Below are 20,046 nucleotides of genomic sequence, written 5' to 3' on the forward strand. Positions count from 1 at the left end.
TTCTTTTTGCGAATACAGACTAACACGGCTGCTACTCTGAAACCTGAAGAGTTACAGTCTCACTTTCAGTGATGTTTTATAATTCTCTGTCCCTCTTGCATTCCCTTTTCTTTCATACTGTTCCTTTTTGACTCACCATTTTTTCTAGCACTCACTTTCAATCCCTGTTTATTTCTGTGTCTCTTCCACTCTCCTTGGATCATTGTCACAGATCATTCCCCCTCATGTTCTCCATTCTTTCCTCTCTCACTGCCTCTGGATGTTTCATCTCTTCAGAGTGCTTTCCTTTCATTATTTACATATCTAGGTTTCATCCTTTCCCCAGGACACTGTTGATTTTGTTTCGTTTTGACATATTTTCCTTTTGTTTCTTCTATTCCCACCCTGTCCAGTGTTAACAACCCCACTATGGTGCTAATAAGTGATGGTCACATAAACACCACCCTATACCAGAAACCTACTGACTGCTGTTCCTACCTACATGCCTCCAGCTTTTATCCAGACCACACCACATGATCCATTGTCTACAGCCAAGCTCTACGATACAACTGCATTTGTTCCAACCCCCCAGACAGAGACAAACACCTACAAGATCTCTATCAAGCATTCTTACAACTAAAATACCCACCTGCTGAAGTGAAGAAACAGATTGACAGAGCCAGAAGAGTACCCAGAAGTCACCTACTACAGGACAGGCCCAACAAAGAAAGTAACAGAATGCCATTAGCCTTCACCTTCAGCCCCCAACTAAAACCTCTCCAATGCATCATCAAGGATCTACAACCTATCCTGAAGGATGACCCATCGCTCTCACAGATCTTGGGAGACAGGCCAGTCCTTTCTTACAGACAGCCCCCCAACCTGAAGCAAATACTCACCAGCAACCACACACCACACACCAGAACCACCAACCCAGGAACCTATCCTTGCAACAAAGCCCGTTGCCAACTGTGTCCCCATATCTATTCAGGGGACACCATCATAGGGCCTAATCACATCAGCCACACTATCAGAGGCTCGTTCACCTGCACATCTACCAATGTGATATATGCCATCATGTGCCAGCAATGCCCCTCTGCCATGTACATTGGTCAAACTGGACAGTCTCTACGTAAAAGAATAAATGGACACAAATGAGACGTCAAGAATTATAACATTCAAAAACCAGTTGGAGAACACTTCAATCTCTCTGGTCACTTGATTACAGACCTAAAAGTGGTAATACTTCAACAAAAAAACTTGAAAACCAGACTCCAAGGAGAGACTGCTGAATTGGAATTAATTTGCAAACTGGATACAATTAACTTAGGCTTGGATAGAGACTGGGAGTGAATGGGTCATTACACAAAGTAAAACTATTTCCCCATGTTTATCTTCCCCCCACCCCCACTGCTGTTCCTCAGACGTTCTTGTCAACTGCTAGAAATGGCCCACCTTGATTATCACTACAAAAGACCACCCCCACTCCCCCGTCCGCTCTCCTGCTGGTAATAGCTCACCTTAAGTGATCACTCTGGTTACAGTGTGTATGGTAACACCCATTGTTTCATGTTCTCTGTGTATATAAATCTCCCACTGTATTTTCCACTGAATGCATCCGATGAAGTGAGCTGTAGCTCACAAAAGCTTATGCTCAAATAAATTTGTTAGTCTCTAAGGTGCCACAAGTACTCCTTTTCTTTTTGCAAATACAGACTAACACGGCTGCTACTCTGAAACCTGTTCTATCACTGTAGTCCCCTTTTCATTTCCCTATTGTTTGTCTGTATAATCTCTGTCTGTTTCTGTGATTGTTTCTGTCTGCTGTATAATTAATTTTGCTTGATGTAAACTAATTAAGGTGGTGGGATATAATTGGTTAAATAATCATGTTACAATATGTTAGGATTGGTTAGTTAAATTTCAGGAAAATGATTGGTTAAGGTATAGCTAAGCAGAACTCAAGTTTTACTATATAGTCTGCAGTCAATCAGGGAGTGTGAGTGGGTGTGGGAAATGGGAACAGGGAATGGGGGTGGGGAAATTGGAATCATGTTTGGCTAAGGGCAGGAATGGGAACAGGGACTCAGGTGTAAGGCTCTGTGGTGTCAGAGCTGGGAAGGGGGACGCTAAGGAAGGAAACTGGAATCATGCTTGCGGGAAGTTCACCCCAATAAACATCGAATTGTTTGCACCTTTGGACTTCGGGTATTGTTGCTCTCTGTTCATACGAGAAGGATCAGGGAAGTAAGTGGGTGAAAGAACAAGCCCCCTATCACCCAGCAGCCCTCTATGTCCTTTTCCCCAAGGCAGGTTGCTTCTGCAAGGCCAGGGTCTCCCCAGGCTGAGTGGGGAGCACAGCTCTAAGCTGCACCCATGATGCACTCTTACCTCTGCTCCGAAGAAGCCCAGTGTCAGCTAGTGATAACCTCTGGAGCTGGTCCCTGCCCATGGAACGTAGCTACCATGGTGCCAGAGGTGCTTGTTCCCCACCCCCACAATCAAGTCCAATGGCTTCAGCAGGAGCAGAGGGGTCTCAGCCCCCTCCCCCACAGGTTCAGGCCCAGCTGTGTCAACTGGAAAATAGGGTGCTCAGCCCCTCCAAGATCGGGCCCAGCAGTGTCAGCTGGAGGGAGCCCAGGGTGCTTAGCAGTCTCCCCTCCCCGCAGGATCAGGCCCAGTGACCCTGGCTGGAGCAGGATCTGCCGAGAGTGCTAGGACCGTGCGGCAGTGGCAGGGAGCTGGGTGCCACAGGCCTGAGGGGAAATGTGTGTCAGACGCACCCCCGGCCACCTCCCCATGTCTGGTGGCCTGTGTGTGTGTGGGGGGGGGTTCATTCCATTCTCATGGGACTCGGCTTCTGGAGCTTGCGGGAGTGAGTCCACCCTGTCAGCAGCAGCCGCCTGCCCCCAGCACCTGGGCTGGACACTGGGTTCGCACAGCTGGGCTCAGAGCTTGGGCAGCCACAGGTCGGGGCAGGGCAGCCAAGGGGAGGGAGCAAGGGACAGTTCTGCTCCGTGCACAGGGAGCCTGGGGAGAGTGAGGCAGCTGCAATGGCAGGTCCCCAGGCAGTGAGCGGGGTGTGACTGGGCTGCGGAGAGGCCAGTGCCCAAGGGGATGGGTATTGCAGAAAGCACTTCAGAGAATAGTTCTGTGCTAATGGAAGGTAGAAACTGTGGGGGGGAGGGGGCACGCAGGGTCACATGGATGTCCCCCCCATCACATCTATGGGATGGAAATATTCTTGCTTGCAGAGGGTGCGAAAACGCTTATTTATTGGTTCTGCACAGAAGCTCTGGCTGGGAGACCCCCAATGAGATCTAAGGACACAAATTTGTACAAAATGATCGCTGCTGCTGCTTCTCCCCAACCCCCCAAACCCTGATTGATTCATGCTGTGTCCCTGCCCAGCCCCCACCTCTGCCCCTGAGTGCCCCTCTGCTCCTCCTGCAGCTCCAGGGAAGGGGAGGGGCTACAGGGAAGGGGGGGGGGCTTCCAGGGGTCATAGAAATGAGGAGCCAGGGGCTGGGTAGACAGGGGTCCTCCAAGGTCTTAGAGACTGGGGTGGGTGAGGCTAGAAAGGCTGATTTCTGGTTCCCCAGTGGGATATCCCCCCGCCCCGCCCAGGGACACAGTCTGAACCAGGATCCCCCCACCCCCACCCAGAGCCCGAGGTGGATTCTCTCCCCAGGGACGAAGCCCGGCGGGAAAGTGAAGATCGGGGCCTCGTCACCAGCACTGATAAATGTCACCTGCCCCTGGTCACAGTCCAGACAAACCTAGATCCTGCTGGGGGCCCGGCTCGGGGGCAGGGGGGTCTCAGGGGAGGTGAGAGCCTGGAACTGACCCCACCGCCGCCGCCCCAGAGCCCAGATCCCCCCCTCAGGGCTGAGGCGGATCCATCCCTTCCTCCCCGCAGACTCACTGGCCACCCCCACAGCCCAGCTTCCCCCACCCACCACCTCCACCTCCCAGCAATGTCTCCCCGCGGTGAATCCCCCGCAGCCCAGCACACAGACCCTAGAGTCAAATCTCTTAGGGGTGTCGGGCAGATCCTGCCACGTGTCTCCCCGTGTCACACTTTTCCCAGCCTCAGACAGGACGAGCCAGGGATGAGCCGTGTCTGGATCCAGAGTCACATTCGCTGGGGGGAGAGAATCGGAGCGTGAGGGGCAGAGCTCGGCCCTGGGGGAGGCTGGGGCCATTTCTCACACCCCCCAGCAGCCCTGTGCTGGCTGGGACGGGCCTGGATCGCAGGGAGCTGCCTCTGCCCTGGGCACCTGAGACTGAGCAGGGATGTCACTGCAGCTCCTCAGTCTCTGTAAGGAGACCCACTTCATTAATTTCCCATTTGCTTGCGTAAGCTTCAGCTCCCAGCTACCCCTGTTGATTCTGCTCCATTCCCAGCAGGAGAGACACACCAAGAAAGGTTTTAGTGGGGAGGGAGCAGAGGAAGCTGGTACAGTTTGGAAGCCCAGAGGAAATCTCCCTCCTCTAATGCAGTCTCCACTCCCAGGGCTGGGAACAGAGAGGAAGGTGCAGCATTGGGGAAGAGCCACTTAACACCAGAGAGTAGGAGGTGGCATTGGGTGGGGTAGCCCCATCCCCAGCCCAGAGAGAAGGGAGGAGCTCCCAGCATCAGAGGAAGAGGATCTCCCCAATCCAGGAAGCAGGGAGCAGCTCCAATGGGAGAGCCCAGCCCTGCCCATAGGAAAGGCAAGATATTGGAGAAGAGTGATGGAGAGACCCCCTGCACCAGGATAAAGTAGAGGGATGTGTCAGCCCTCAGGGGAGAGAGCTCTCTTTGGGTGCTGCTCAGGGAGAGTGTTTCTGTTCATTAGCATGGGTATGAACTCAGCACTAAGGTTGGTGTCAGGATTATTTGTGTTCCAGCACCTTGGTAGAAGTTGGGGAAGGGGGTACTTGATTGTACCACCTGTGGCCCTGCCTTCTCCGTGGCCCTGCCCCACTCTTCATCTTTCCGCTGAGGCCCTGTCTCATGCCAGGCTGGGAGCCTTGGCCACTATGGAGAGCCCCTGACCCTCCATCTTCCCATGTCCTCACTCTCCAGTGTGCACCACCCAGGGCAGGTGGAGGGTCCAGGGGGAAGAGGAGCAGGGATGGGACCACTGAGAGGGGCCAACTCCAGTAAGTGGCTGCACTACACAGGCAGGAGCTGATCAGCTGCCCCACCATGAAGCACAGCCACTGCCTGCGATGCTCCATGCCTGCCCAAGCCTTGCAGTTTGGGGAGCCAAGATAGCCCCCTACCCCCAAATTATGTCCATATTAAAAAGTGGGTGGGCTTGGCCCCCTGGCCCCCCATGTTCCAGTGCCCCTGGATCTCCTCGCTGTTTAATGGGTTGTTTTTAGGGCTGTGTGTGCCATGGTCACTGTTGATTTGGTTGGTAACTTTAGTTATAATCTCATGAAGATGTTTTCACTGCAATTTTCTCATAATTTAAAGACAATCTCCAGCTGCAAACTCACTCTGTCTGTGTGCTCCTAGGGATTCCCCAATTTGTGTCTCCAGTGCAGACGGCAGAGTATCTGGCGGGGGAAAGGAGAAAAGAGACGAGATTTCAGACTTTCATATTTATAACAGCGTCCGCACTCTGTACGCATAGAACTGTGACAGAGAAACAGATCGAGAGGCCCAGAGACACACTCAGGCATATAATATAAACTAACTGAAATCTTCTATTTCCTCTCTCACTCAGATATCTCCCAGCAATGGAACCAACGTCCTTTCAGCCGCACAATCATCCCAGGACACACAATCTGTAAGAGAGATTTACATTTCCCCTTCTCATCCCCTCCCACCCTTCAGACTCCAGTTGGTTTGTCTCATTCACTCACTGCCTTTTCTCGTACCCTAGACCCAGATCATACAAAGACTTTGTCATAAAAGTAACTTTACCCACTTTGGTCCCTTTGGCCAGGGTCAGGCAGCATCATGTTGTGCAACATACACTTGACAAAATTACCAGACTTGGTGGTGGACACTGGCAGGGTGGGTGGGAACCTCCTTTGCCTCCTGACCAGGACATAGGGAAAAGCTCTGGCTGTGGGCGGGGGTCTGTTGTGAGCAGGGGCCAGGGTAGAACAAATTCTCACCTCTGGTGGCTCCCTGAAGTGGCTTTCCACTGTCCCTCATCCCTGCTGCTGCTGGGGAGTTAGGCTGGGGTGGGTCTGTGCAGCTGGGGAAGGGCTAAAAATGAGAGGCTGGAGCTAGGCTGAGGGGGGCTCTGTAATAGGGAGGCAGCACTGAAGGGCTGGAGCTAGGCTGAGAGGAACTGTGCAGTGGGGGGCCGGCACTGAAGAGCTGGAGCTAGGCTGAGGGGGCTGTGAAGTGGGTTCGGCACTGAGGGGCTGGAGGGAGCTCAGCTGAGGGGGGCTGTGCAGTGGGGGGAGGCACTGAAGGGCTGGAGCTAGACTGAGGGGGGCTGTGCAGTGGCGGGGCAGCACTCAGGGCCTGGAGGGAGCTTGGCTGAGGGGGGCTGTGCAGTGGGGGGAGGCACTGAAGGGCTGGAGCCAGACTGAGGGGGTCTGTGCACTGGGGGGAGGCACTGAGGGGCTGGAGCCAGGCTGAGGGGGGTTGTGCATCCAGCCACAGAGAAGTTAGCAAAGTCCAATACCCCCAGTGTGGAGACAAGGGTGAAAGTGGTGTGTGCATAATCAATGGTAATAAAGCAATCAGAGAAGAGAACAATAACATGAAAATAACTTGAACAAAAGAAGCCCTGCCAATGATGTGTTCATGCATGTGTAGTGTATGACCAATATAAGGTACTTAATATTCATATCACTCAAAGGTGATTGGAAAAGAACTAGTAAATATGCAATTTGGATGTGTATAATATGTCAGACATTGTAAGGGATAATTAGAGCTTCCTAGGAGAAATCCCCTGTGACCTACCTATGCCCCGGGAGAAGGAACTGACCAGCACTTCTTTCTATATGCGATGGCTAGGAGCAAATATCCCAATGGCTGGTGATGGGGCACTAGACGGGGAGGGCTCTGACTTAGAGAGAAATCTTTCCCAGGTGTCTGGCTTTTGGGTCTTGCTGAAATGCTCAGTGTCCAGCTGACCACCATATTTGGGATAGGGAAGGAATTTTTCCACCAAGTCAAATTGCCAGAGACCCTGGGTTTTTTGGTCTTTTGCCTTCCTATGCCATATGGGGCACATATCATTTACTGATGTTAAACTAGAATAAATGGTGGATTCTCTGGAAGTTGAATCATTTAAATCATTATATGAGGGCTTCAGTAATTCAGCCAGAGTTTATGGGTAAATTGCAGGAGTGGGTAGGGAGGTTCTGTGGCCTGCAATGTACAGGAGGTCAGAGTAGATGGATCATGATGGTCCCTTCTGACCTTAAAGTCTATGAGTCATTTCTTACTTTGTAATTGTAATGGCAAGGTATGTTTTTGGTGCAAACAGAGGTTTGAATTAATCAACCTGAGTGTCTTGGACCCAAGTGCATGGCATTCTCACTCAGCAATTAAATAGAAGCATCATCTAAGTGTGAACCAATTGACCAGCACCATTCTCTTTCCACAGTCTCAGAGGCTCATTCCAATTTCCATTCCTAGATCCATTTTAGGTACCTTTGAACTTCCTCAGAGTCTCCGTTAGCACAATAGTTTTCTGGGAGAAATTGCTGACTCGCTCATCCAGTTCAGGAGAAATCTCCCTTCCCACACCTAGAAAGAAACAATTTCACGTGATTATATTTCATTGTGTAACTCATTATAAGTTCTGGCTAGAGTTGCTTCTCTAATATGCCTGGAGTTCGAATTCCTCGACTTCTCCGCGCCTCAGAGCAAGTGCAACACAGCCCATGACCATACAATCTTCCCTTCAAAGGTCTCATTAATATTCTTCAGCTCTGGTCTGAAGAGATCAGCTCTGGGGACAAAAGGGGAATTGAGTCTCCATGGCCAATTCACTCCTTGGCCTCCATGCTCTGAGGGACAGGATGTTCCTATGTAAAGTGCTGTAGAAATCTGTCCACTGGGAACTATACTGAGACTAGACTGGGAACTCCCCCCTCCCCAGCTCATTCCACACAGGTCTCCTAACAACCAGTCCAGCAGCAGATTGGGAGTTCACTCAGTTGTCTGGACAACTTCCCGTGACTCCTGCTGGCGTAATTCATGCATCCGAACGTCTGCTCCAATCAGGAGCTTCGTAGGCAGATCCTCTGGTGGGCCAGAGTTCCACTAGTCCCTCCCCTGCTGGCTCTGGAGAGCGGTCGGGTTGTAATGAGAGTCTCTATGGACTGAGGTTCAAAACCCACCATTCTTCACATCCTGACACTTGACTATACACTGTGATCACAAAGGAGAGGATTTTCTTACAGCTTCCCATTCGGGCCCAATCTCTGAAAGGGCTGTCTCCATGTCTACTGGGATATAGTTAGTGCAGTATGGGAGAAATTTTGTGAAAGCCACAATGGATAGTAATTAACTCATTAACTAAAATGCATCTTAGATCCTGCAGAAGACGCTGTTGTCCTTCTTCAGGGAGAGAACATTAGTGATATGCACATCTGCAGACACACACACACACACAGTATCCCATGATCATGGAGAAACACACACAAGGTCACAGAGAAATCTACCAATAAACAGCCCTCCCACCTCCATGTCCAAGCAGGCGAAGAACAACAGGCACCTACCAGATACTCCTGGCTTCTCTTCTCTCCAGTCACTTTCAATCCCAGCAGCTTTTCTCTCTCTTCCCTCAGAGTCTTCAAATGGGCTTGTATTTTTTCCTGACAAACAGAAATGATTTGGTGGGTTTATTTTGAGGGTTGTAGGAGGTGGATGAGGTGTTTTTCCACCCAAAATTCAAGATAACAGTCAGTCTTCCTAGATAGATTAGGTGGGTAAGGCAATATCTTCTGCTGGCCCAGCTCCTGTTGGTAAGAGAGCCAAGCTTTTGAGCTTACACACAACTCAGCTCTGGGGAACATACTCTTTCCTAGGCCTGAAAAATAGCTCTGTGTAAGCTTGAAAGCTTGTTGTTCACTCACAGAAGCTGGCCATGAGCAGATACTACTTCACCTACCTTGTCTCTCTAATATCCCAGGACCAACAACAATACTATATACAACAGTGGGTCTTTCTAGAGGTAGGACATCCGAGACAGCAAGGAAATGAAAGCTTATTTATGGAAATTGGCCGTGTTTTGTATTCAGATTGTTTGAAGTTTTTACATCCACTTTCTCCATTGAGTCGATCCCGTGGAAAACTAGTGTCCCATGGCGGTGAATGTATAAAGCTGTTTTTGAGAAGATTTAACAAACAGTGATACCAATCCCAGAAGCCACTGCGGGCAGCCATATCAGCCGGGATGCTCAAAGAACTCCAACTCCATTGCCTTTCAGCCCTATACCCCGGGGGATGGGACGGGTTGGACAGCACTGATCTAAGGCCTAGGGCAAACCCCATTAGATGTGTTGATTTGCGTTAGGAACAGCTGGGTTTGCCCTAGTGCTGTCCTAGCCCCTTCCCCTGGCAATGGCCTCTGGATGCATCCGATGAAGTGAGCTGTAGCTTACGAAAGCTTATGCTCTAATAAATTTGTTAGTCTCTAAGGTGCCACAAGTACTTCTTTTCTTTTTGAGACCTTTCAGGATCAGGACACTGAATCGTAAGCTTTCCGGGTCTATTTGCTCAGCATGTGTTTAGAGCTCAGCACCATGGGGCCCTTGTCCTCCACAGACTGTAACGCGAAGAGACACACAGGCATTGTATAGATGGGGAAACTGAGGCAGGGAGTGGGCTGGTTCAATGGGCCCCCTATTCAGTGGCTGCAAGGGCCAATGCAGAACTTAGCAGCAGCTCGGCAAGTCCTGAGCTCCAGCCAGAGCTGCATCCCTTGTTTAATGTCCTAAGAGGCTATGCCAGGGTGCCGAGTTCAAGAGGTGCAGCTTCACCCTGGCCACACCCCTCTATCCCTTTTCACCTCCTCCTCCTCCAGCCTGTCCATGCCCCAACCCCACTCCCTCCCGCCCCTCCCAGGAGCACTCCCTGTGCCTGCAGCTGCTGGGGAGGAGGCATAAACAGCCACGTTAGCCGGCACAGGAGCCAGAGCACAATGATGGGCTGGATCCAAATCTCAAGAATATCTTTTGATTTAGGGTCCAAATTTGGGGACTGACCTAAGTGCTGAGGGGATGGTTCTCCAAGGGGCTGGGCACTGGCAGCGCCCACTGACTCCGGCTGCAGCTGCGAATGCAGGTGGAACACGTGCTCTGAAGTCCTGTATTTTGAGGAGATAAACCGAGACACCCCAAATTAGGCCATTGTTGTAAATTTAGGCCTTACTGTCTTGCCCATTAACAGCAGTACGTGGGCTAAATCTCATTGTATGTCGCTGTTTATACTAGGTGATTACTCAGTCCCATGATTGTAAGCAGCAGAGGTGCTGACCCCATGGGTGCTCCGGAGCTCAAACCCCCACGGAAAAAATATAGGGGGAACTCAGCACCCACCAGCCACAGCTATTCTGCGGGGTGCCAATGAGCTATTTGGTGGCTGGGGGAAGTGCCTGGGGGAGGGTGGAGAGCAGCGAGCTGCAGATTGGCTGTGGCTTCGGGGAAGGGTTGGAGCAGGGGCGGAAAGAGGCAGACAGAGGGCAAGACCTTAGGGGAGGAGGCGGAGTGGGGTCGGGAAGAGGCGGAGTGAGGGCGGGGCCTCAGGGGAGGAACATAGTGGGGGTGTGGCCTCAGGGCAGAGCAGAGGTGGAGCACCCCCAGGAAAAATTAAAGTCAGCGCCTATGGTAAGCAGAGAGCTAGTTGTGAAAGGCCCATATTATATCCCCAGTGTCTACAGGCAGTCAGTCCCCCAGGGATGTAACAAGTTCATAATCTTTCCCACGGGATGGGTAAACCCACTGTTTTGTTTACAGGGCAAAAACCTCAAGATTAACTTGAACAAAGTGAAAGTAGCGGCAATGTGGCTCCTGTCCACACTGTGGTGAGGTGCCCTGGGGAGACGTGGCTTTCACCTGGTGGCCAAGCCGCTGGCCAGTCTCAAGAAGTGTGAGGGGGAGTGAGAAGGAGCTATGTGTCTGGTTGAGGTGCCTCTGATGTCCTAGAGGGGAAAGAGAGAGAAAAGAGCGCTCGGTCTAATAGGTCACACAATGGGGTGGAGCTGTTGGACTCTGGGATACAGGGCGATGGCTCTGTGCATGGTAAGTTTAGATCCTCCTTTCAGCAAATGCAGAATGAGGGAAGGGATCAGCGTTTGCAGCAGCATCAGGGGATGAGATTTCAGCAAACCATGTGCTGGCAGTTGTAGAATCCAATCCGTGAAAGGCCCCAGCACAGAAGACCACATGGCTACGTGTTATCAATGCAGCTCTCAGCACACTGGGGAGTTCTGCATAAAAATGGCTGGCTGGGTCTGGCCCACTGAACTCAAGGCCAGCACCTGCCTCTGACAACCCTGACAGCATTGAGTGCAGGAATGAGAATCAGCCAGTGGCTCCCTAAGGGATCTGAGGATAAACCAATCTGTCCTGGGAATGGAAAGGGGGAGGCAGCCAAAAACTATTCAGGGACAGTAAATACTGCAGGGAAAGAATTAGGGAGAACAAGCAAACCAGAGAAACGGTAACCGCCAGGCATCAACAAGAATCAGAACGGATTTTACAAACATCAGAAATCGAGACCTTGCCTGGCCCCAAAGCCATGGAGTCTCTGAGCAAATGGGGCTTTTTTCATCTCTAACATCTGCACGTCTGTAACTCTGCCAAGAACAATAATAATTTCCGTCTCTGCCATGCACACACTGGGTTACGCTGTGATCTCTGAGTGCTGGACTCAGGATCTGTCCTGTCTCTGTGCAGGGGTCTGGTGGCTGGAACAGTCTCACCTGCAGAAGTTCATTCACTGGCTGCTGGCCCTGTCCCTCTAGCTCACTGATCAGCTTGTTGAGACAAGATATTGGCTTGGAAAAGTTGGTGACATTTTCACTTAATTTCTTCCCAGTTCCCCCAGCTGGGCCAGCAAGAATTGCTCTTGGTCCTGGATATTCCAGACCAGAGAGTCAAAATGAGAAACAATTTCCTGCCTCTAAGCTTCTGTCTTTCCCTGTGATGGCAGGTCATGGACATGTGGAGACTCGTTGGCCATTTCATCCTCTCCTCCTCCTCCCCTAGTGCGTACATAGCACTTCTCATCTGTAGAGCTCAAGCACTTTACAGTGAAGGTAAGTGACGTTCTCCTCATTTCACAGATGGGAAACTGAGGGACAGAGAGGTGAAGACCCAGATCCCCAGTGGGACTTAGGTGGCTAAAGCCCAGGTTTCAAACCCTGACTCCCAGAATTAGGTGCCACTGAAATCCAGAAAACCTCTGCCTGGCTGCCCCTAACTCTGCAGGGGTCTAAACTCACTCAATACCAACATTTTGATGGGAAAATTTCCCAAGGTTCCTGAATTTCTGCTTCTGGGCCTGGGCACTGCTGCCTCTTTCTCGGTGTCCAGACACCTGCCTCACACCTAAACCCCAGAAGGAGCCTCCAAGCAGAAGGCCGGCAGTGAAAAGCCTCTCTTGGCTGTCGGGCCCAATCCTGTAGCAGTGTGCTGAGCATGCCTTTTGGATCAGGGTTCAGACAAAACCCAGAGGAGGTGCTGGCAGAGGCTTCTTTATAACATAGAGCCCAGTGGTTAGGACACTTGCCTGGCGTATGGGAGATAAAGGTTCTACTTTCCACTCTGTGTGATGGGGAGGAAGGGTTTGAACAGAGCTTTGCCACATCTCATGTGACTGCCCTAACTATGGGGGTCTGGGATATTCTGATGTGAGGATCCCCCTCAATCTTTTCTGATCAAGCTGCTCCATATTGGCTAAATAATTAAATAGCCCCTGGGTCAGAGCGAGAGGGTGACAATGAGTCTATAGTAGGGGTGGGCAAACTTTTTGGCCTGAGGGCCACATCAGGTACCAAAATTGTATGGAGGGACAGGTAGGGAAGACTGGGGGAGGCTGTGCCTCCCCAGCCAGGCGTGACCTGGCCCCTGCCCCCATCCAGCCCTGTCCCTCTCCCTGCCCCTTGACTGATCCCTGGATCTCCCACCTCCTATCCACTTCCCTTGCCCCCTGACTGCCACCTGGGACTGCCACCCCCATCCAACCCCCTCTGCTCCCTGACTGCCCCCCGGAACCCCCAACCCCATCTAACCTCTGCTGCTCCCTAACCATGCCCTGGGACTCCCGCCCCCATCCAACTATCCAAATTTTGTTTCTGGTTTTCATGTTGCAATTTTAGTTTTTTCCAGTTCCTGTTCCAAATTTTCCTTTTCATATTCACAGGCATTGTGCTTTTCTGAGAGCTTATTTACAGCCTGAGACATAGCACAGGTGACTCATGCTGCTGTTTGGACTTTCTTGGGAAAATAGCCCTGTTGATTCCCCAACAACAAGTTGTCCAAACCTTTCTTATGCAGTGTAGAGACTGCAGCATCACACATGGATCAGACCCCAAGCTTTTAAACACCTGTCTTAACAAGCACTCATCAACCATAGCCAGAGGCTTCAGGGTGTCCCCCTTCTTCTCAGGAGTAAACCCGCCTTGCTCGCACTTGCAGAACATCATAGACTTGAAGCTCACTAACTCAACTCCATGTGCCTGTGTATTTCCCTCTCTCCCAATAATCTGTAACCAATCTGATCCCAATCTGATCCAATCCTCAATGCTCCGGCCACTGAGTCTAATATCTTAAGACAATATTTTAGCTTATCCAACCAGTTCAGAAACAGTTGACTTAGTCACTGGCACAGTCACCATCCTCGGCTACAAAATGTTGAAATGGATCTTTATCGGCTCACAGCTGGGCAGAATGTTCCAGGTACCCATCAACAAGTCAGAATCAGTAGACTCCATGCAAAACAGTTTATTTGAGAAAAAAATCACAGATGCAGTATAAGGTTATCTAATGCACGTCTCCCTAGTGAGCCTCAATTCCCCGAGCACAAATCCTCAGTATTTATACTGGTCCCACACAGTATTCTGATTGGCTAGCAAAGCGGGTATAACTATCGATCTAGATGAGGATTTCTCTCTTTCATTGTCTTCTATTCTCAGTCACCTGATCTATCAAGGATTCCCCCGAGGCAATGGTTTTCAAAGGAGTCACATGCCCTGTGGACATTTATTACTACTTTTCTCCTAATTAATACTTTGGAAGGGACTGCAGAAGGGGTACCGACCAGACATCACCTCATGTTTGCGCTCTCATCAGTCATTCACTGATGCCTTCCAAAGGGGTCATTTTGCCTTGGGTCAGCTTGTGTCAAGCTCACTGATCTTATGTCTATACGTTTTCTTTACCTAGTGAGCCGGCATATTGACTGATAAAGGTTGGTAACAGAACATATACCCAGAATAGAGAATTTCCACTTTAACCATTTGAAGCTAAGGAGGCCCTGCTCCCAGAATCCTCTAGCGAATTCAAACATGTCAAGCCATACCACATTCATGTTCACCACATTCATTAATAAGAAGCGCAGTAATTCATAATAATTCAGCACCATCCCAACACCCTGGACAGTGAATCTCCCTGTTTCCACCCCTGTCTCAGTGTGAGGGAGTCGTGCTTCTGCTTCAACGGTTGTCAGTTCCCTGTCACTCCCAACCTTTTACCTCCTCACAAAAACTCATTAGGGCTCTGCCAGTCCTTACTTTGCTTTGCAGATTAACACTGGGTGCAACCTTGTCTCCAGCCCCTCTGATGTGTCCTTCTGTAGTGGCCAGCCCCTCTCCACTGGACACTCAGAAATTCCCAGGTAGGCCACTGGGACAACACCAGCTTGTTTGATTCAGCTGAGATCAGTGCCAATAGAACATCACAGCACTGAGATATATTTTTAGTGAAAACAAACAGGAGTTTATTAGTTAAGATTGAAGAGATAGTGAGCGAAGTAATAAGACCAACAAGTTACAAACCAATCATCAGGTATAACAGGTTTCAGATAGGCCAAGTTTAACTTTAACAGGTAAAATCCATGGCTAAAGCATTCTCCCAGGGCCACCAGCCACCATTGATGAAATCCCCCTTTTCATGAATGCAAAGCATGCTCTCCTTTTGGCTTCCCGAAGCACTGCAGGGTGCTGTTCTTGTCTGTCAGTTATAGTTCAGTAAACCGCTGAAGTCGTCCCCCCACCATTGTCTGTTTTCCAGTGTGCTCTTTCTGTTGGTCCTATATTCCAGTAGCTCTCAGCCTTTCCCCACCATGGTACCTCTTTCAGGAGTCTGATCTGTCTTGCCTCCTTGGCTCACTTAAAAATGATGTGCTTCCAAAATCCAACAGAAAAATACAAAAGTGTCACAGCTACTATTAGTGAAAAATTACTTCCTTTCTCTTTTTTATCATATAATTTTAACAAAGCAATCAATTGTAATTACGGATTTCAAGTGATTAAAAAAAATAATCCTGATTAATCACATGATTATTTGAACTGTTAAACAATAATAGAATATCATTTCTCTAAATATTTTTGGATGTTGTCTCCATTTTCAGATATATTGATTTCAATTACAACACAGAATACAAAGTCTACCGTTTTCACTTTATTTTTTATTACAAGTATTTGCCTGTAAACCCCCCCCAAAAGAAATAGTATTTTTCAATTCACCTATTACAAGTACTGTAGCGCAATCCCTTTATCATGAAAGTTGAACTTACAAATGTAGAATTATGTAAAAAATACCTGCATTCAATAAATAAATAAATTAAATAAAACAATGTACAATTTCAGAGCCTGTAAGTCCACTCAGTTCTACTTCTTGTTCAGCCAATCGCTTAGACAAACAAGTTTGTTTCCATTTGCAGGAGGTAATGCTGCAAGTGAGAAGAGGCAATCTGATGACACTGTTGCAGCCGGAGTCGCAAGATATTTACATGCCAGATACGCTAAAGATTCCTCTGTCCCTTCATGCTTCAACCACCGTTGCTTAACGTCCCTTCCCCTGGCCTGTTATACCTGCTGCCCATGCTCAGAGCAGAGCTGATCATTCTTCAGCTTTTTAGCCTCTTCTAGGGTCTTTGGGGAAAATTTTTCATCTGCCAGTAGGGTTGCCAATTCTCCTGGACTGGATGCCATTTGTGGCAATGGCATCTGGTCCTGGAGAGTTGGAAATCTTATCTACCAGGGAAATCCCCTCCGGCTGGCATTTCCCATTTGCCTGCCTCATGGCAAAGGAGAGTCAATTGGCTTTTTTTTTTTGAGCTTCTCCCACGGACATAGCTGCTATTGCCCATTGGGGTGGATTAATTAACTCTCCCACTGGTGCAGTACAGACAACTGCTCCCTGTAGGAATGGTGCCACGGACCTTCACCCTGCCCTTACTAAGCATAAGATTGTGCTGAGTGCTTTTTACAGGAGTTAAAAAGAGGCAAAGGGGGCAAATCGGAGAAAGGGGGCAGCTAGGATCTGAGAAGGGGGAATATTGACTGGTCGGGGGGTCATGAACCTGACAAAAAACTGCCAGGAATGGTCCCGATAATACTTAGTCCTGCCATGAGTGCAGGAGACCAACTGCTCTCTGTCATAATTTGTTCCATCAGAGAGCATTTGTTTTTCCAATAGCAGTTTCTTACAAATTGTCATAAATATAAAGGGAAGGGTAAACACCTTTAAAATCCCTCCTGGCCAGAGGAAAAACCCTTTCACCTGTAAAGGGTTAAGAAGCTAGGATAACCTCGCTGGCACCTGACCACAATGACCAATGAGGAGACAAGATACTTTCAAAGCTGGAGGGAGGGAGAAACAAAGGGTCTGGGTCTGTCTGTGTGATGCTGTGGCCGGGGACAGAACAGGAATGGAGTCTTAGAACTTAGTAAGTAATCTAGCTAGATATGCGTTCGATTCTGTTTTCTTTAAATGGCTGAGAAAATAAGCTGTGCTGAATGGAATGGATATTCCTGTTTTTGTGTCTTTTTGTAACTTAAGGTTTTGCCTAGAGGGATTCTCTATGTTTTGAATCTAATTATCCTGTAAGGTATTTACCATCCTGATTTTACAGAGGTGATTCTTTTTACTTTTTCTTCTATTAAAATTCTTCTTGTAAGAAACTGAATGCTCTTTTCATTGTTCTTAAGATCCAAGGGTTTGGGTCTGTGGTCACCTATGCAAATTGGTGAGGATTTTTATCAAACCTTCCCCAGGAAAGGGGGTGCAAGGTTTTGGTGAGGATTTTGGGGGGAAAGATGTTTCCAAACGACTCTTTCCCAATAACAAACCCGGTTAGACGTTTGGTGATGGCAGCCAAAGTCCAAGGGCAAAAGGTAAAATAGTTTGAACCTTGGCAAAGTTTTAACCTAAGCTGGTAAAAGTAAGCTTAGGAGGTTTTCATGCAGGTCCCCACATCTGTACCCTAGAGTTCAGAGTGGGGAAGGAACCTTGACACGAACCTTTTACATATCTGCAACTGGTGTAGGTAGCACATTCCTACAGGGAACGGTTTCCAGTATGACACTCACCAGTTCCCACTGTGTGCAGAGCAGCGGAGAAGCCAACCCACGAAGTGCTGGAGGGCTGAGAAAGCCACCCCTGGGGGGAGCTGAAAAACACTTGAAGAGGGGAAGGAGGTGTAGAAAATGTGGGATTGGGGGGGATGAAGGATGGGTCAGGGGCAGGAGGGGGATGCAGTGGGCAGGGCAGGGTGCTGAAGGGGGCAATGGGTAACGCTGGGGAATAGAGAAGACTTATGGGCCAGATGGGAACAGAGCTGCAATAAAAGGAAACTGGTGGTGGTGGGGTCACTGAGAGGGGAAGGAGGGATGTCAGGCTGGGGGGAGGCTGGCAGTAGACTGTGAGAGCAAGAGCAGACTGGCTGGGGGAGGGAGGGAAAGAGGGTGGGGTCAGGGAGAAGGAGAGGGAAAGATACAATGGCAGCTCCCCACCCCATGGGGCAGGAAAGGGGGAGGGGAATTCTTTTACTGCAAATAGGGAAGCTTTGGGGATAGGTGGAGGTTTCTGCCTAATGTCTCTGAAGCTACAAGGCAGGTGTCGAGACTAGGGATGAAAATAGCATTTTAAAAAAGTAACCATTTCAACTATTAAAATTGTATTGGTTACACAATTACACGTTACACGTGTAATTACACGTTACACGTTAAAGGAATTCACAACATAGGCCCCCGCCCAGGATACTGGCTCTCGCCCCCAGCCGGAATCCCTGCTGCTGCCGTGACTGGTTAGGCTTGCAAAGCACAGGCAGACAGGCTGGAATTGCTCTGGGCCCAGTGGAACGATTTTTAGAGTAGGGGTGCGGTGTCCCCCCTTATCCCTCTCTGTGCCCCCCATCCCGTTGAGGTGGGGCCGGGAGCAGGGCCATGGCTTCAGGATGGGGGAGTCGGGAGGCAGACAGGGGTAAGGGGCCTGAGGCTGGACGTGGAAGATGATGAAGTCATCCCTGCCATACTGTCATCCCCCCCATGGGGTGTCCCAGTCCATGGCCTGCACCCCATGGAACCCTGGGGGAGGGCAGGGACAGAAGTAGGTCAACAGCCAGAAGTGCTCAAAGATCAGGAGTCTTCCCCCGACATCAACTGACAGAGATTACCAAAGGGTGGGTGGGGGGCTTTTTATTTGTCCTCTGGATTTGCTCCTTTCTGAGGACACTGGGAAGAAAGGTCCTGTCACCTAGCGGCTGAGGGCGTGTGGCCACCGCCAGAGCATGTGTCTGACCCGCAGCATCCCTGCAGCACTGCCAGGGCCTGGGCAGGGGGCCTGCGACCCGGGAGGGACAGACTGTGAACTGCCCGGGCACTCCAGAGACCCTGTTTGTGCTTCCCCAGGGCCCCACTGAGTGGGGCTAAGTGTTTTCCTTTCACCTTTCTCATTGCTTCCTGATTTCTTTTATTAGCTACTGTTTAGTAAATTGCATTTGTTCTGGGGTATAGACAATGGTCAGGGAAGAAGTCAGGGAAGCATCCAGAGCGGAGAAAGTATCCTGAGTGGGGATGCTCTAGCCTGTGTCCTGAGTGGTCACAACCAGGTTTGGGGGCTGAGCCCCCCAGGAAGCCTGGGCCCAACCTTGTTGGGGTTATAAGGACTTTGCCACACAGGAGAGTGGAAGGGGAGCCCCCAAGGTGAGGCAGGCTCTGGGTGAAGGAAGAGGGAGCGAGGACTCAGATCCTTCTGCTATTTAATTCCACCCCGGGGGTGTTTAAGTCAGGAAAGTTCCCCACAGTAACGGGACCATTTCCCCTCTTACCTCTGCGCATGTTTACTGGCTTCCCCGAAAGTTCATTAAGTAATTTAGGGAAAAGTGTCAGATCCTCCATCAGTGAGAGTTGCTGGTCGCACTTTGAGACGACCAAAAATTTGGTCGTGAGAACCCCTGGGCTAGATGCTCGTGACGGGCCCTTCTGACCTTAGAGCCTGTGGGTGTAACAAGATCCGGACACAGAGACGCTGCATCGCGGTGGGTGGGTCGCTAGGACCCGGGAGCGGCTGGGGGGCGGCTCTGGGGGGCGGATCGCGGGGCTCAGGCCCGGCCGCGGGAAATGACTCGCAGCCGCGGCGGCGACTCTGGCTCCCGGCGAGATCCCCGAGCCCCGGCGGCTGGTGCTGGGAGCCCGGAGCCCTGGCTGCAGCCGGGAGAGGGGAATCTCCAGCCGGGCCCTTCCCGCGGCTCCCCGGGAGCCTCCCCCAGGGCAGAGCCCCCAGCCCGGCCAGGGCCCCCTTCCCGGCCCGGCCCCTGCCCCGGGGGGGCCCGCTCGGAGGGAAGGTGAGAGAGACCCGCCCCCCCCGTCACCCCCGGGCTGCAGGGGGAGAGTTTGGCCCCAGGCTGCTCCGAGCGCAGCTGGCTGCGATTCCCTGCCCCGGGCCCCGGAAAGCTGCCACCAGCTCCCGGTGTGTCCGGGGCGGGGGCAGGATCACGTTCCCCCCCCATCTGCCTTTTTGTTTTCCTGCCCTGGCCGCGCTGGTGCGGACGGAGGCTGCAGCTCAGGGAGATCTGAGGGGGGCAAATAGGGAGGAGCAGAAGGTGGACAGGGTCCAAACTGAATGCAGGGTGGGAGGCCCCAGCTGGAG

General features: G+C 50.6%; 9 protein-coding genes and 1 long non-coding RNA gene across 18 annotated transcripts in view; 5 read left to right on the forward strand and 5 right to left on the reverse strand.

Annotated features, from left to right (window-relative positions):
• Nucleotides 1–20,046, forward strand: part of LOC119843336 (butyrophilin subfamily 1 member A1-like) — a 1,931,986-nt gene that overhangs the window by 1,578,866 nt on the left and 333,074 nt on the right. The gene's annotated exons all lie outside the window — the stretch shown is intronic.
• The window catches only part of LOC119843287 (zinc finger protein 850-like), a 1,467,609-nt gene that overhangs the window by 988,123 nt on the left and 459,440 nt on the right, over nucleotides 1–20,046 (reverse strand). Inside the window, exons 2-3 of the mRNA XM_043496610.1 lie at nucleotides 8,890–8,907; nucleotides 8,668–8,763 (exon numbers count right to left, since the gene is read on the reverse strand). Of these exons, the coding sequence (XP_043352545.1) occupies nucleotides 8,668–8,763; nucleotides 8,890–8,907 (114 nt within the window). The remainder of the gene's footprint in view (nucleotides 1–8,667; nucleotides 8,764–8,889; nucleotides 8,908–20,046) is intronic.
• Nucleotides 1–20,046, forward strand: part of LOC119843274 (zinc finger protein 850-like) — a 1,382,451-nt gene that overhangs the window by 690,329 nt on the left and 672,076 nt on the right. The window lies entirely within an intron of this gene.
• Nucleotides 1–20,046, reverse strand: part of LOC119843356 (zinc finger protein RFP-like) — a 1,128,717-nt gene that overhangs the window by 673,133 nt on the left and 435,538 nt on the right. The window contains exons 6-8 of one of the 3 annotated variants that reach the window (XM_043496847.1): nucleotides 7,595–7,658; nucleotides 5,470–5,529; nucleotides 3,502–4,123 (exon numbers count right to left, since the gene is read on the reverse strand). The exons of 1 other annotated variant lie outside the window; for it this stretch is intronic. In XM_043496847.1, coding sequence (XP_043352782.1) covers nucleotides 3,759–4,123; nucleotides 5,470–5,529; nucleotides 7,595–7,658 — 489 coding nt within the window. In that variant the 3' untranslated portion in view covers nucleotides 3,502–3,758. Of the gene's footprint in view, nucleotides 1–3,501; nucleotides 4,124–5,469; nucleotides 5,530–7,594; nucleotides 7,659–20,046 lie in introns of those variants that run through there. One more of the 3 variants, XM_043496846.1, reaches the window with a different exon arrangement.
• LOC119843308 (butyrophilin subfamily 1 member A1-like) overlaps nucleotides 1–20,046 on the reverse strand; it is a 910,188-nt gene that overhangs the window by 654,371 nt on the left and 235,771 nt on the right. The gene's annotated exons all lie outside the window — the stretch shown is intronic.
• LOC119843334 (E3 ubiquitin-protein ligase TRIM39-like) overlaps nucleotides 1–20,046 on the reverse strand; it is a 707,078-nt gene that overhangs the window by 554,434 nt on the left and 132,598 nt on the right.
• LOC119843309 (butyrophilin subfamily 1 member A1-like) overlaps nucleotides 1–20,046 on the forward strand; it is an 845,206-nt gene that overhangs the window by 498,594 nt on the left and 326,566 nt on the right. The gene's annotated exons all lie outside the window — the stretch shown is intronic.
• Nucleotides 1–20,046, forward strand: part of LOC119843327 (E3 ubiquitin-protein ligase TRIM11-like) — a 790,215-nt gene that overhangs the window by 409,436 nt on the left and 360,733 nt on the right.
• The window catches only part of LOC119842642 (zinc finger protein 239-like), a 1,225,455-nt gene that overhangs the window by 66,971 nt on the left and 1,138,438 nt on the right, over nucleotides 1–20,046 (forward strand). The window lies entirely within an intron of this gene.
• On the reverse strand, nucleotides 14,865–19,500 carry LOC119843390. Its single transcript, XR_005288928.2, has 2 exons — nucleotides 19,226–19,500; nucleotides 14,865–15,296 (listed from the first exon to the last, which is right to left on the reverse strand). It is a non-coding gene; the product is annotated as an uncharacterized LOC119843390 (long non-coding RNA).

This window comes from Dermochelys coriacea, chromosome 14, assembly GCF_009764565.3.
Source record: "Dermochelys coriacea isolate rDerCor1 chromosome 14, rDerCor1.pri.v4, whole genome shotgun sequence".
In the NCBI taxonomy this organism is placed as follows: domain Eukaryota; kingdom Metazoa; phylum Chordata; order Testudines; family Dermochelyidae; genus Dermochelys; species Dermochelys coriacea.